General features: G+C 45.0%; 1 protein-coding gene across 1 annotated transcript in view; it reads right to left on the bottom strand.

The window, feature by feature from the left end:
* Window positions 1–711: 711 nt before the first annotated feature.
* LOC102110911 (vasoactive intestinal polypeptide receptor) overlaps window positions 712–13,830 on the bottom strand; it is a 97,615-nt gene continuing 84,496 nt past the window's right edge. The window contains exons 9-13 of the mRNA XM_005527783.3: window positions 11,576–11,645; window positions 8,183–8,274; window positions 3,542–3,671; window positions 2,889–2,930; window positions 712–1,779 (exon numbers count right to left, since the gene is read on the bottom strand). Coding sequence (XP_005527840.2) covers window positions 1,588–1,779; window positions 2,889–2,930; window positions 3,542–3,671; window positions 8,183–8,274; window positions 11,576–11,645 — 526 coding nt within the window. The 3' untranslated portion in view covers window positions 712–1,587. The remainder of the gene's footprint in view (window positions 1,780–2,888; window positions 2,931–3,541; window positions 3,672–8,182; window positions 8,275–11,575; window positions 11,646–13,830) is intronic.

The raw sequence follows: 13,830 nt of genomic DNA, 5'->3' as shown, positions 1-13,830 counted from the left end.
ATCCCACCCTCAGCATAAAACTTTTCCAACCCCACTTGATGCATTTGAGTGAGACACGAACATGAGCATCTGTATTCAGAAGACAGACAGAACTGTCTTCTGACTGAGTTTGGGACCGTGGGGCTGCCTCAAATGAGCAGGACTGCCTTTAACATTTCTCCTTTGCCTTTTCACCATGAAAATGAGAATTAAAAAACCCTACTCCCTTGGTTTTAATGGGATCCATGTGCATTCCTCAAGTAGGAATTGCCCCTGTGTGGGAACTAACAGGCCCTCAGAAAAGAGGTAAAATGCACATGTCCAAGGATGGTGGGGAATTAGCACAACACATCTTAAAACATCTAACAGTGCCTTCATATAGCATGAAAGCTCCCCACAAAAGCTGAAGAAGAAATCCATTTAATGCTCCTTCACTCCTTCCTCCCTCCTGGAGTGCCAGTTGTGTGCTGAGACAACCCTGTTCTGATGACAGCAATGTTACCTGCTGCTGTCACGCTAATGTTTTTCATCTGGAGAGTGGCTCCTTATGGCACCTCTGATTCAATTAAGGATTACAGGGCCCTGTATCTCCCTTTCCTGACAGTGCAAGTGTGAATGAATTACAGCCCAATTATTTCCCCCTGATCCCTAACGATCCTGCGTGCATCCATGCACCGAGATCTATGGGAGAACTTAAAGAGAATGGAAAAAAAAAACAAACCACAGCCATGCTCCTCTTTTTGGCACCTGGCCCTGGTTTTTATACATGCAAATTGAGTTTCCTGTTCATGGAACACAACCAAGCAAAACACCATGTCACCAGCACAGTGCAGAGAAGGGCGTCCTCACGCTGGTCCTTCTCAGTGATCTGCCCTTCCTCAGGGCCCCAAGGGTGCCTGGAAAGCTTCTGCTCCCAAGGGTGGTGGGGAATTAGCAGAACACACCAGGACATCCTCCAAGGGGCTTTCCTGGTGCTGCAGCTTCATCTCCACCTGTGTAAAAGGTGGGGGCCATGGGCTGGCTTCTCCCTTCCTGCTCATGTTCCTCCTGTCCCTTCTCCCCGTGTCCCCAGCACCATCTTAGTGCTGTATCATTAACTCTTATCCACAGGAATTTTGGCACATTCATATGTTTGGCTTTTTTTTCTTTTTTCCTGATTCCTGCCTCTGTCTTTCCTTTACTGGCTTTCTTTTTTTTTTTTTCCTTTTTTTTAAAAAAGTGCAATTTGTCTCCTTCAGAGATGCCAGTTCTGGTAAAGCCACCGAGGACTGAGCCTCTCCCTCCCTTACCCCCAGTACTTCATTATTTATGACACATCAGCATCTCCCAGGCTGTCCTCAAGCAACTTGGACAATTCCCCAGAGTTATCAACCCCTGAGGGCTTGAAACTGAAGAGCAAAAGGCCTGAAAAGAGGGAGAACAAAAGTGTTTCTCTGCCTCTTGGCTTGTCCGATCTCACTCTGGACGCCAGCGGCTTTTCCAGTTGCGTGTCCTCTGTTGGCTCATGTGGAGCAGGTCATTTCACAGGGATTTGTCAGGGGATCACTGGTTCCCAGGGATCCTCGTGTCTCAGTTTTGGACTCTCAGTGCCTGGGGAGCCTCTCCCCGTCACACCAGAGAGAACTCGGCCTGGAAGCTGGAGCAGCGGCGCGTCTTTGGCGAGCACTTGGTCAGCATGGAGATCTGGGTGCTGAAGTTGGTGCCGTTGCTGCCCAGGGAAGGGTGGTGGTACTTCATGTCCGAGCCCAGGAACCGCTCCAGGTGCCACCTCCGCCACTTCCTCTTGAGCTCAGCTTGCACCTGGGCATGGGAAAGACAGAAAAGGCAGCACAGGGCATCACTTGGTGCTGTTCTGCCCTGATTGTGTGAGCAGCCATGGGTAACCCACCTGCCACAGGGCCAAGAATCACTTTATAAAGGCCACTAAACTTGGCTTGGGCTGAACTTTTAGCCATGAAAAGGGGACACTCCAGCCAGTAAATTACTGGAGCAGAAATCCCTGAGCTTCATCAGAAGGGAATTTCTTATTGATAGAGTCAAGGTGCCAGACTGCTTAACTTCAGTTAACTTTATGAGTATAATTAAGATGCTTTCTTTTTCACTGCCCTGTTTTTGGTCCAAATAGAAATGATTTAACTACAGCTTGTTTTGTAAAGCTGTCAATACAGCTGGGCTCTTTTTGACAGAAGCTGCTTGTTGCTGCTCAGAGAGTTTACAGAAATAACCTGGTTTATGCTGTCCCAATCCAAATCCTGAACAAACCTGGCCACTGTCCTTGTCCCCTCCTACAGCCCTCCAGTGCAAATTTTTTGGTAACAGCATGAATTAGATGAAACAGCTGTGTCTGAAGGGCTCTGGGATAAACAAACACAAGAATAGCACAATCCCAGGATGAGAGTGCCAGGACTAAAATGTGGGAAAGTCAAGATTATTCCTGCAAGGCAGAAACACGTTCGCCTGCACTGCCCTGTGTTTAACAAATCACAGTAATGCCTGTGCTGGTTTTGGCGGTGGGTGTTATCTGGGGAGGATTCCTGGAGGGACTAAGCATGAGCAGGGCTTAGATGGGATTTATCCTGCACTGCTGAAGGTGGTCCTTTGGGATCAGGAATTGTGCAAGTTCACACAGGAGTTCTGCTGATGCTGTCTCATGAGGAAAGGATGGGCTCAGCAGCAATGCTACAGTGCACACACAAGTCCTGACATGTTTATTAATTGTTTTTATTAATTGTGCTGAAAACTGTCAGGCAAATGGTTGAATTATTTTCCTGGAGATGTGATTTGGATGCTCCCCCCAGTATTGTAACATCAGGCTCAGGAATGGAACACTGCTCAATCCACTTTCCACATGCATTCATTTCCCCCTAGCTGCAAACATTAACCAAAAACCATTGATGGTCAGGTCTTACCTCTCCATTGAGAAAGCAGTACAGAACAGCCACCACAAATCCCTGGGAAAGGAGAAAACAGAATTTTAGCACTACAGACAAGGAGAGAGTGTAGATCCATTCCTCTCTCAAAGGAGAGATCACACAATCACAGAATTGTTACGTTAAAGATCTCCAAGGTCATCAAGCCCAAGGATTCCCCCAGCACAGCCAAGTGCATCACTAACCCACGTCCCCAAGTGCCACATCTGCACAGTTTTTGAGCACTTCCAGATGCCAGATGTGCAGTGATGGTGATGTAGACAGGGATGTTAATCATTCACCACCGAATGAAACTTGCTGCTCAAAGCCCCATCCACCCTGGCCCTGGACACATCAATATCACAAAAACTGAACTGAGGTGCTTTTTTTTCTCCCTTAACTATGAAAAAACACAGAGACATTAATGTACAGAGGAACACTTTCTTTTCATTTCCTAAAATGAGGGAAGAGAATCTCCTTCTGGAAGGCAAAATACAAATTTATCTTTCATCCTGGCCAGGCTGGAGCGAGTAGATTTTCCACAAAGGTACAAGAGCAGTACGGGGCACATCCAGGAAAAACCCACATCCAGCTCGCTGCATTTGTCCCTGGTGACAGAGCTGGTGACAAACCTGGTGACCCAAATGGCTTACCTGGAACGACCCAACCACGAGCTCAAAGACCAGCTTCACTTCTGCTTTGAAGTTGTCGGGGAAGAAAGCAAACATGATGTAGTGAATGCCAAAGAGAGGGATCAGCAGCAGGGTGGACTTGGCCAGCCTCCTGTTGGAAAGAAAAACATGAGCCACGATGGGAGAGGGAAGAGGGTAAGAGGCTGAGGAATCCTGCAGCTGAGCCCTGTACATCCCTGAAAATTTACCATTTCTCCTTGTCCCACAGACTGAAGAGGGCTGGTGATTTCAGACCTGGTGGCACCATAAAATGTGATGTTTTTATTCCCAGCAGCTCCACTGGAGGTATTTCTTTCTCCCTCCTCTCTTCTTCCCCTCCCACCAGAGATCTTTTTTTCATTGCCACAAGCTAAATCATCATCTAGCAATGTCTTTGTTTGCCTGGGATTTCTGAAAATTACAGCTTCTGGGAGAGAAATGGTATGTTTAGCTCAGAATAATGACAGGCTACTGCACAATGAATGTCTCCAAAGGAGGGGGACGAACAGTATTAGGCTTAATGGCATCATGCTGGGTAATCAGGGGTCTAATTAGGAGGAGATGATAATGTATTAAATGTAATCATTATTAAAAAGTAGTTGGCAGAAAGAAAATTAAATCAAGGGTCTAAGGATGCTTGTGAGGGCTTTGTCTCCCTTGGTCACTCATCCTGTGACATCTCCTCCTCTCTCAGAGGCTTCTGGAGGAAATAAAGCTAAGTCTGGGATGTTGAAAATATTAATTTTTCCACCTGCAACCCTTCCACCTCCAAAGCCTCATCAGGCTCAGACCTCTCAGACCATCTTCACTTATTTGCCACCTGCAGGAGCCCACTGGGAGGCTGATGTGGCAGCTTTGAGCAGAGGATGCTCATCCCTGTGTCTCCCAGAGCTCCTCCCTGGGCCCGGCCCTGAGACAGCTCAACATTAAGGCTGTGGTTGGAGGCTGTGGCTCACCCCAGGAGAAATGAGAGCCAGCAGGAAGCTGAGGAACTTTGCAGAAGTTTGTCTTTCCCACATCCCTTGCTAGCAGGAACATTCCGGCTCATAGGGATCCAAGATTGGAGTGCCCTTGGATGCCTTGCTCTGCCACATTACTGTCACTGTCCCTGGTGATCATCATCCCTGTTCCTCACTCCCAGAAGCAGCTCTGGCCAGTGGGACCTGGTGTTACCAAGCCCTAATCCTCCCAGCTCCTGACATGTGAGAACTCCCTCGTTTCCCAAGCAGTTCAGTGAATATCAACAATGGCTTTGCAGAGATCTCTCCTCTCTCCCCATTCTCTGAGGAACATCAGCCTAGAGGAGATGTGGTGCTACCTTTGTGTACCACATTGACAGAGATGCTGTTTGCAACCTCCAATGGATTAGAAAATCTTATCATTGCAGACAACACTGGGGCTTTAATTACAATATTTTCCCTCCTGGATGGACTATGGTAATGAAAAGGACATGAATGACAAAACTTGAGCCCCCTCCTCCAATCTACATACCTCACACCAGTCTCTTGCTCCCAACACCGAGCTTCACCAGATACTGAGTTTTAGATTTTATTTTGGCATCAAGGCAAGGGCTCTGTGGTTTTTAAAAGACTCCACCACCTAAACACTGCACTCAGGAAAATCATCACCCAGTCACAGCATAATTTCTCCCAGGAAGCTCAAGCCTGGCTGTGCAGGAGGCAGAACTGCTTGGGAGATTAAAGCTGGTTCAATCTGCTGGAAGCTGTGGATTCTCAGAACCCTCACTACTCTCATTCCCAGCACACCCTAGACCTCTCCTTTCTGACATTTATGTGGTGACAGGTAATTTTGGGAAAACAAGTGTCCATTAACCTGCATGGGACCTGCTCCTGTCCTTGGGACTGGGCAAGAGCGAACCAACATTTCAATCACTGAAATCATAATGGAAAAGTTACTCAGAGGACTCTGATGATGATATTGATCCACAGACATGGACAGAATGGAGAGATGAATTTTGCTCAAGTTTTGTGTTGCTGAAGATAAATTCTATTTGCTTGAAATATTGCTGTCCCATTCTTGCACATGTCCCTGTCATTTCCAGAAAACTGTTTTGGAAGACTTGTTTTTAGAGCTTCCAGTACATGAAAGCCCAGCTCCCTGCCTTGCAGCATTAATGAGGGAGTCAGCAGCACACCTGAACTTCCAGCCTGCAGCTAAACTCAGCCCTTTTGGAGCTGAACAATGCTGTCAGCATGTCAGCAGGCTGTGTTTGTAGAAAACAAAATAAAATACACAGGAGAAGGAGGGAGAAATGCTAAAGAGATATCCAGGGTGCTGTTAGTTTAAAACAGATTTGTCTCAGACTTGGCAGGAGGAACCCACACAGAATCACAGAGTCATTTGGTTGGGAAAGACCTTCAAGACCATCCAGTCCAAGCTGTGCCTGATCCCCACATTATCACCAGCCCAGAGCACCCAGTGCCACATCCAGGCCTTCCTTGGACACCTCCAGGGATGGGGACTCCCTGAATTTCCTCTTCTCCAGGCTAAACACCCCCAGTTCCTCAATGTTTCATCAGCAGCAGTTTTTTTGCTAAGAGCTGCTGGGTCCTGAGAGCAAACCCCAGGCTCTGGACCCCAGAAGTCTCCAAGATTGCTGTCTAAACGTAAAAATCTTAGGACCACGCTGATAACTCACCTTGGTGAGATCTAACCTTCAGTTTCAGACAATTCATATTTGTTTCCATAGGAAAGTGTGGTGTCCTGTACCTACTGCAGTGAATAAAGTCAACAGAGATTTCCAGCTGCTTCAGCCCGATGTGGCTGGTGGCCAGGTGCCACTGTACAAGGGGACAAGTGTCCCATTGATCCTATATCCTGTGTGACATGTCCAAGCAAGTATTGGGAGTGTCCTGAAGCACCTCATATGGCTTGGAAACCTGATGCTTTAAGGGCAGGTTGGAAGGAGCTCTGAGCAGCCTGGGATAGTGGAAGGTGGCTCTGCCCACGGCAGGGGGTTGGAACTGGAGGAGCTTTAAGGTCCCTCCCAACCCAGAATGTTGTGTGATTCTATGATTCTGTGAAGGGAGCAACTGATTCATTCCCCTAATGGAGCTGAGCCATGTTTCCAGGTGGTGAAGGAAGGGGAGGATCTGTAGATGTCAGGATCAGCTGTCCTTCAGCAGAACCCCCTGTGGGGCAGGTCACTGAGGGGAACTCTTTCACCAACACTCCCTACGTTTGTTTACAAGGCAAAAAAGAGCTTCCCTGGAAGCTCCCACCTCACTGGAAAATGTGTCCTGAACCCAAAGCCCAGCATGACCTCTGAGATAATCTGCGCTTAACTCTTCAGATGCAGGTTGGCAGCACTTTTGCAGAGGTGAACAGGAGCCAGCAGTGCCAGGATGCTGCTCAGTACTAGAACATAATTAAATATGCTGATTTAATCAATGCACCTGCTGCCAACCTGGGGTGCAAAGATAAAATTCCCAATTGGAAATCCAGAAGGGGAGGCTGTAGAAAGCCCAGGGTCTGGTAATGGTGTGTTGTGATGACAGAAAAATAGGTAATTGGCTTTGGCTGCTGCCAGGAAAATTAAGGTCAAAAACTGGCATTTCCTTTCATAAATCCGAGAATCTCTCAAGGCAGATGAAATGAATAATTCACCATCACCAGAGAGAAAATCTCAATGCCATGGCTAGGCAGAATTTAAGGAACATATTGCTTTTCATCCTGCAGGAAGATGAACTGAGATTTTTTCAGTGCACCCAAAGACACAGCTCCCTCCAAAGACAAAGATTTATGAGCAGTGACCGTGCAGATGCTGGACTTTTTTAATTTAATTATTTCCTAGGAAATATTTAATTTATATCCTGGATAGATGAAAAGTGGAGCCAGAACAGTGAGAAGAGTCAAAAATAATCTGCTCTGGACTTTTATTTTATTTGCATTGAAGCCAGAATAAATCCAGGCAGATAGACACTTCTTTCAGTCTTAAAATACTGCAGCTGAGACCAGCCTTGGCCACTGAGAGAGATGTTGATCTCTCTTGCATGTTGTTCATTATATAAAGCTTCATTGAGGTCAACCCTCATATCCCTGGAATAAAAGCATTAAGTCAAGTAAAACTTCTAAGACAGTGATCCTTCTCAACAGAGAAGAGAAATGTATTGAGTTAATCCAATCTTGTTTAGCAATCTCTTTTAGGATAAGGGAAATTTGTCTTAGATCCTACTGAATGGTAATTTTCTAAATCTCTCCTTATTTAAAACTGAGGATCAGGGGGAAAAAAAAAGCCTGTATACTGTGGAGAAGAACTTTTTGTTTTCCATCAGGGCCCCTCTGCCTTCAGAATCTAATAAATATTAAATATTTGAAGAAAAACTATATTTGGCTTCATGATCATTATTATTACTCTCATTTCTTCATCATTAATCTCAGGAGAAATCCCTCTCACCTGCCACAAACTGACATAAAACCTGCCCAGCTGTTTTAGCAAATGCTCCATTTCCTGATTTCTAATTTGCTTTAAGCAATTAAAATTAATTGATTTTGATCAGTGCAGACAGACGCAATCACGAACCAAGGCTCTGTAATGAACTATCAAGCAGCCAGGCAGGTTTCCCAAAAAACAGAGTAGGGTTGGAAAAGTCTGGGACTTACGAATATTGGCTGGTCTCGTTGTGCCCAACGTCTGGGGAATGCAGCTTCTGGACTAAGATACGGATGATGCAGATGAAGAGGATGAAGTTCACCTGCCGAGATGGGAAGAGAGGGGTAAAACATCAGTGTTTTCCTCCAGGGGAAAGAGCCCATCGCTAGAGGGGAGCTCCTCTCACTGGAATGTTTTTGCCATGGAACGAGCTGCTGCTGTTTAACAAGCCATGAGCAGAGAGCCCCGCCCGGGGGCGGGGAGCACATGGGAAACCGACACAGGATGGCATCTTGGGCCTGACATCAGCCTGCTTGGGACTTTGTGTCATACATCCCAAGTATGATGATGTCAAGCCCATAGAGCACAGCTCCGCACGACGTCCTGCAGCGCGCGCGGGAAGGAGCCTTGGCGCCCGGCGCAGGCAGAGCCCTCGGGAGGCGCTGGCATGGGACCGGCTGCTGAGCGTGGTGAGCCAGGGAAACCAAACCAGAACACCAAGCAGGATCCACTCCAGCGGGCCTCTGCTCAATCCTATTTGATACCGTAGGGTTTAGCTTTCGTATGTCTCAGATCCTGTACTGCTTTAGTACAGAACTCAAACTCCACAGCCTCCTCTCTAGGCCTCCTCCCAGTTCCTCTCTAGGCCTGAAGCTCAAGGGCACCTCACTGTCTCAACCTGAGGGATGCAAACAGTGAATTGAGGGGGCAAACTTGGGGTAAATGGCTTCATTACCTGAAGCTGTAATTGGAGGATTGACCCCTGGTATGTAAATGGACCAAACTTATTATTATGTATGTAAAAACTCATAAAAATGTAAAAATTATATGAAAACTTATAGTATGAAAAACTTGTGACTGTTGTCCACCTTGGGTGTAGCCCCTCAGAGGCTTTTGACTGCCCAAGGTGTTCCCACTGAGGGCCTTTAATAAATACCCACTTTTATTCTCTTCATCTTGTCTAGCCTGTTTCACACTCCAAGGCATCAAATTGTCACACATCTCACATGTTTGGAGACCTTGTGCAGCAAGGGATAGATCACCAGGGCAGCAGGGAATGTTCCCTTCCTGGGATGTTAGACCAGAGCAGTCTGGCTGGTACTCAGATTTTATGTGGTTCTTTTCACCTCAAAAATCTCACAGCGCTCTACCAGTGTGCTCAAGCAATGTGAGCCCTATTTAATAGCAAAGGTGTAGAGCTAGGAATGGGAATGTCCTGATGGCATGAATTGAATGCAAACCTGATTCTTTCAAGGTCCTCTCCATTGAGTCATCCTGTTACTCATGCAACACAGACAACAGAAAAGCAATGACAGATTTCTGGGGACTTAGTTCACTTTTAGTTTGGAACACAACCCCTTTTGCTATCCTTTCATGGTCAGTGAATGTGCAAACGATTCTGATTTGTAGAGGCTCAGCAGCTGGAAGGGATTGTGTTAAATCAGCCAATCTGATTCCTTGCAAAAATAGATTACAAGATTTCTTCCAGCAATTCTTACACTTATCACAGCAATAGCTGAATAAAACAGACTGAAGCCCATCTCTCAAATAGACACTCTTTTTTCAAAGCCTATGATTGGATATTAATCCCACTTCTTGGTTATGATGCATTGTTTAATCACTTCTTACCTATCCTGAGCCATTTATCATCGTTTCTGTTTGTATTTATTTCCTCAAAAAAAAAATTATTTGTGTGTCTGATTTGGTTGCACGTGAAATTTATTAGTCCAAACCAATATTATCTAGATCAATTACATTCATGAGCATTGCTAACACACAAGCTGCTGCAAGGAAGGCAGGAATGGAGCAATTAAATTCTGACTGTGGGCTTGGAGCAATCAAAAGCAAACAAGGAGTGGAGTGTGACATATGGGCTTGGTATAACCTTGGAATTCCATGGTAGAAGATACAGGGATCAGGATACTGGAGAAGTTGTTTAGATTATTTTTTTATGCCTAGAGTATAATCAAAGGTGATCAATGTGTTCCCAGTGCTTAACACCTTGTACATGAGATATATCTCATGTACCTTAAAGCTCTTATAGATCTCCTATATGTATTTCTTCCTTACACTGAGATACCAGCTGTATTCCCATGGATTTGGAGGAAATGCTGCATTACCCCCTGGAGAAACCTGATGTTCATCAGCCAGTGGCTATCATGCCTTTTCCTTAGGACAGATTTATAGGGTATCTGCTGAAGGAATATCAGGGTAAATTCTTTTTGGCAATGAGGAAAAGATTTATTGGCCAAAAGAAAATACAGACCCATTGATCCGAGGAGAATAAAAGGGTGTGTTTTTTTTGACTGAAAGCTTATCTTAGGAAAGGGAAAATACTATCTATAGCTTTCCAGGATGACATAAATATCTGGGAGATGTGTCATCTAAGAATTATATTTCTTTCCAGTGAGGTAAACAGAGCAAAATGTCATTATTGAAACTTTCAGTCGGGAATCTCTGCCTGATAAATGCTACAGAAAAAAGAAATATCTCCTTGTAAAGGTCATAATGCACATGGAATAGGAAGAATATCTAAGCAAAGATTTCTCTTTAAAAGAGATATATTTGATTTGATTTCTCCTGCTTTTTTTTTTTTTTTGCTTCCCTTCCCACATTGTTGATTTAATTTAAGAAAACTCAAAGCTAAGTTTAACTCCAGTTCATTTGATTTTAAGGTTTGGCTCAATACCCAAAGAGTAATGTTCAACCAGGATGGAAGGACTCAGAATTCCTCGGAAGTGTCCTGGTTTCCATGGTCAGGCTTGATCATATCCAGAGAATTAAAATAGAAAAACTTGATTTTTCTGGAAATTAGCCAAGCTTCTGCAGAACTTACTCCAAAAATACTCAGCTGGAATGCAACTCTGTTCTGGTGCAAGAGGCAAATTCCTGAGGGAATTCATCTACTCCCTTTTTATCTAAGTGGAAACTCATGGTAGGACTCTTCTCACGTTACTTGGTAGTGTTGACATCTACAACTGAACAAGTCACCCTGGTCAGCTCCGAGAAACAAAACCTAGCACAGGTCATCTGATGGAATTCAGGCATCCACTGATTCCTCAGGCAAAATGAGCCTTTCCTGGATGTCCAAGCACATCCCTCAATCTCTGCTTGTGCACTCCCATGGCCACCCCACCATGCAGATGGAGGTGGCCAAAGCTCCATCAGGTGAGCTCCACCCTGGTCACTCAAACTCCTCCCATGGTCAATGCTACAGGTGAAGGTGTTTATCTGGAGGAGGAGGAATTTCCTCATCCTAAGGCAAATGTTTAATGTACAGTGGGATTTTACCTGGCAGTGCATGTTCCATGGACATTTACAGGACTCTTCTCAACACCCCTTCACCCCTCCCCACTTAGGACTAAAGATGGCTTTGCAGCCAGCAGAATGTGCTGATACTTTACCAAAATAGACACCAAAATAGGAGTTTTAATGATCCACCAGAATGGGGATTCCACTATTTCCTCCCAGCACCTAAAAAGAAACAAAGCCAGACTTAAAACATCAAGCACAGCAAGCAAGTAGGTCTGTAACCTTCTCACCTTTCCCTAAAAGCTAGGTTTTGCTAGGCAGGGTTGTGTGAAGAGGACTAAACCTCGTGTGCATGGACTGGGAATGCCCAAAATTTGCTCTGCAGTGGCTGTGAACACTGGTTGGTACCAGAGATCCCAGATGTAATGCCAATTTTTTCCCCTTGGCCATGGAATGGGCTGGAGGATGTTAGGCAGGGTGAATGTGGGGGAAGATGGTGATTTTCTTAATTTCTCCTACAGTGAGCCCTGCTGCAGGGAAATTCTGTGGAAACCATGAAAATCGATCAAAATCAATGGAAAGATTCATCAGTGCCCCGGTGCTCTCCACCATCCTGGATGGAGGGGGTTTGATAAGCACAGAGCAAAAAAAAACCACAAAAAACCCACAAAAACATCACATCCTTTTGAAAAAAAAAATAACAGCCAGTGGTGGGATTGGTCCCACTAAATCCAGCAAGCTGCACATGAGCTATGGACTGAGTTAGAAAAGTCCACAGGGTCCAGGGTGGGATTTATCTCATCCTGAAGCCGGAGCTGTCTGCACACCCCACTGCTCACCTGGGACTGCATTTGAAAGCCAGGAGGAAATGAGAGGAAAGGACTGATGTGGAAATGACTGATATTGCTTGGGACACATTTATCTGCACACCCAGGTGATAGAAGGTGCATTTTTAGGAAAGCATGGAAATTGGGCTGCTTTCATGTAAGAACAGGTTAGTGGAGCCTACTGCAGACAATTTCACCCAGATTCAGCTCCTCTAATTCCAAATGTTTTCAGTGAAGGCAGTAGGAAATGAAGAGAGGCACTTTTAGGGCACAGTTCTTGAGACACATTTTAGGCATCAACTTTAGGAAGATAAAAATTGCAGTCCATGGACTACATTGACTAAATCTGCCCTAAATCTACAGGGAGATGGAGCAAATTGCTCCCATACAGATGCTTCCAGTGAGGTGTATGCTGCCCTTTCATTTAGAATTAAAGTGGCCCTAATTATGTCTAGTGCACTTCATTTTTGAAATAAATTGAGACAGTCTAAATGAAGGTCACTTTCAGTTGGAGTTAGAATGTTTAAATAAAGGCTTGGTGTTGTTTAACCAATCTTACCTAATTAGGTTTTATTTAATCTGGATTAATTTCCTGTAATTTTTCTCTGCAGGTAATGAGAAAAAAAAAAATCTGTGTTAGGTATTAATATATTCTGTAAATTCATGCTGTTTTACTCAGCAAAAAAATCTACGGCTTTAATGCCCTCAGAAAAATGCAAAGAATTCTGTGTTTTTATTAAGAATTGTTGGAGCTAAATGGGAATATATAGTAAGAAAAACTGACTCCAGAATGGTTAAACCCTCCTGTCTCTGTCTCATTCTAGAGGCTGTTTATTAACAGAGTAAATAAGGTCAGTTTTATGCAGATAGAGTGAAACCATAAAGGAAGTGAGTAGCCCTCAGGAAATGTGCTGGCATGACTATAAATCAAAAATGCAGTGAGAAATCTAAGATGCTTCTCGTACCCAAAAAAGGGCAAATCAGGACACATTTGGAGGGGAAGAATGCATTTGGAGGGGAGAAAGTGGACCTAACTCCAAGATGCAAATGTAAGAAGTGAATGCACACTGAGGACAGAATAAACACTTGATTCTGCATCTCTCTGGGGTGTTTTCCTATAAAACCCTTTCCAATTACTGCAGTCTGACCACTTGAATAAAAGCAACAATGAGGATTTCAGGATCAAGTCCTTTTTACTTGCACACATCCTTGGATAACTCTGGTATCTGCCTCCTTCTCTTAGCTGCATTCTATCTGCTTCTTATGCAAAATATCAAAGGCTGCTGCTAGGTTAAAAGGCATGAAGGATAGATCCTAAAATCTGCTTGAGAAAGAAAAGAGAAAAGAAAAGAAAAGAGAAGGGAAGGTGCGGGAAGGTGCGGGAAGGTGCGGGAAGGTGCGGGAAGGGAAGGTGCGGGAAGGGAAGGTGCGGGAAGGGAAGGTGCGGGAAGGTGCGGGAAGGGAAGGGAAGGGAAGGTGCGGGAAGGTGCGGGAAGGTGCGGGAAGGTGCGGGAAGGTGCGGGAAGGTGCGGGAAGGTGCGGGAAGGTGCGGGAAGGTGCGGGAAGGTGCGGGAAGGGAA

This window comes from Pseudopodoces humilis, chromosome 1 (genome assembly GCF_049639895.1).
Source record: "Pseudopodoces humilis isolate 2021_Gansu_Grassland_sample_001 chromosome 1, ASM4963989v1, whole genome shotgun sequence".
Lineage (NCBI taxonomy): Eukaryota > Metazoa > Chordata > Aves > Passeriformes > Paridae > Pseudopodoces > Pseudopodoces humilis.
The sequence above is the reverse complement of the archived record's forward strand: the minus strand, read 5'-3'. Positions and strand labels throughout refer to the sequence as shown.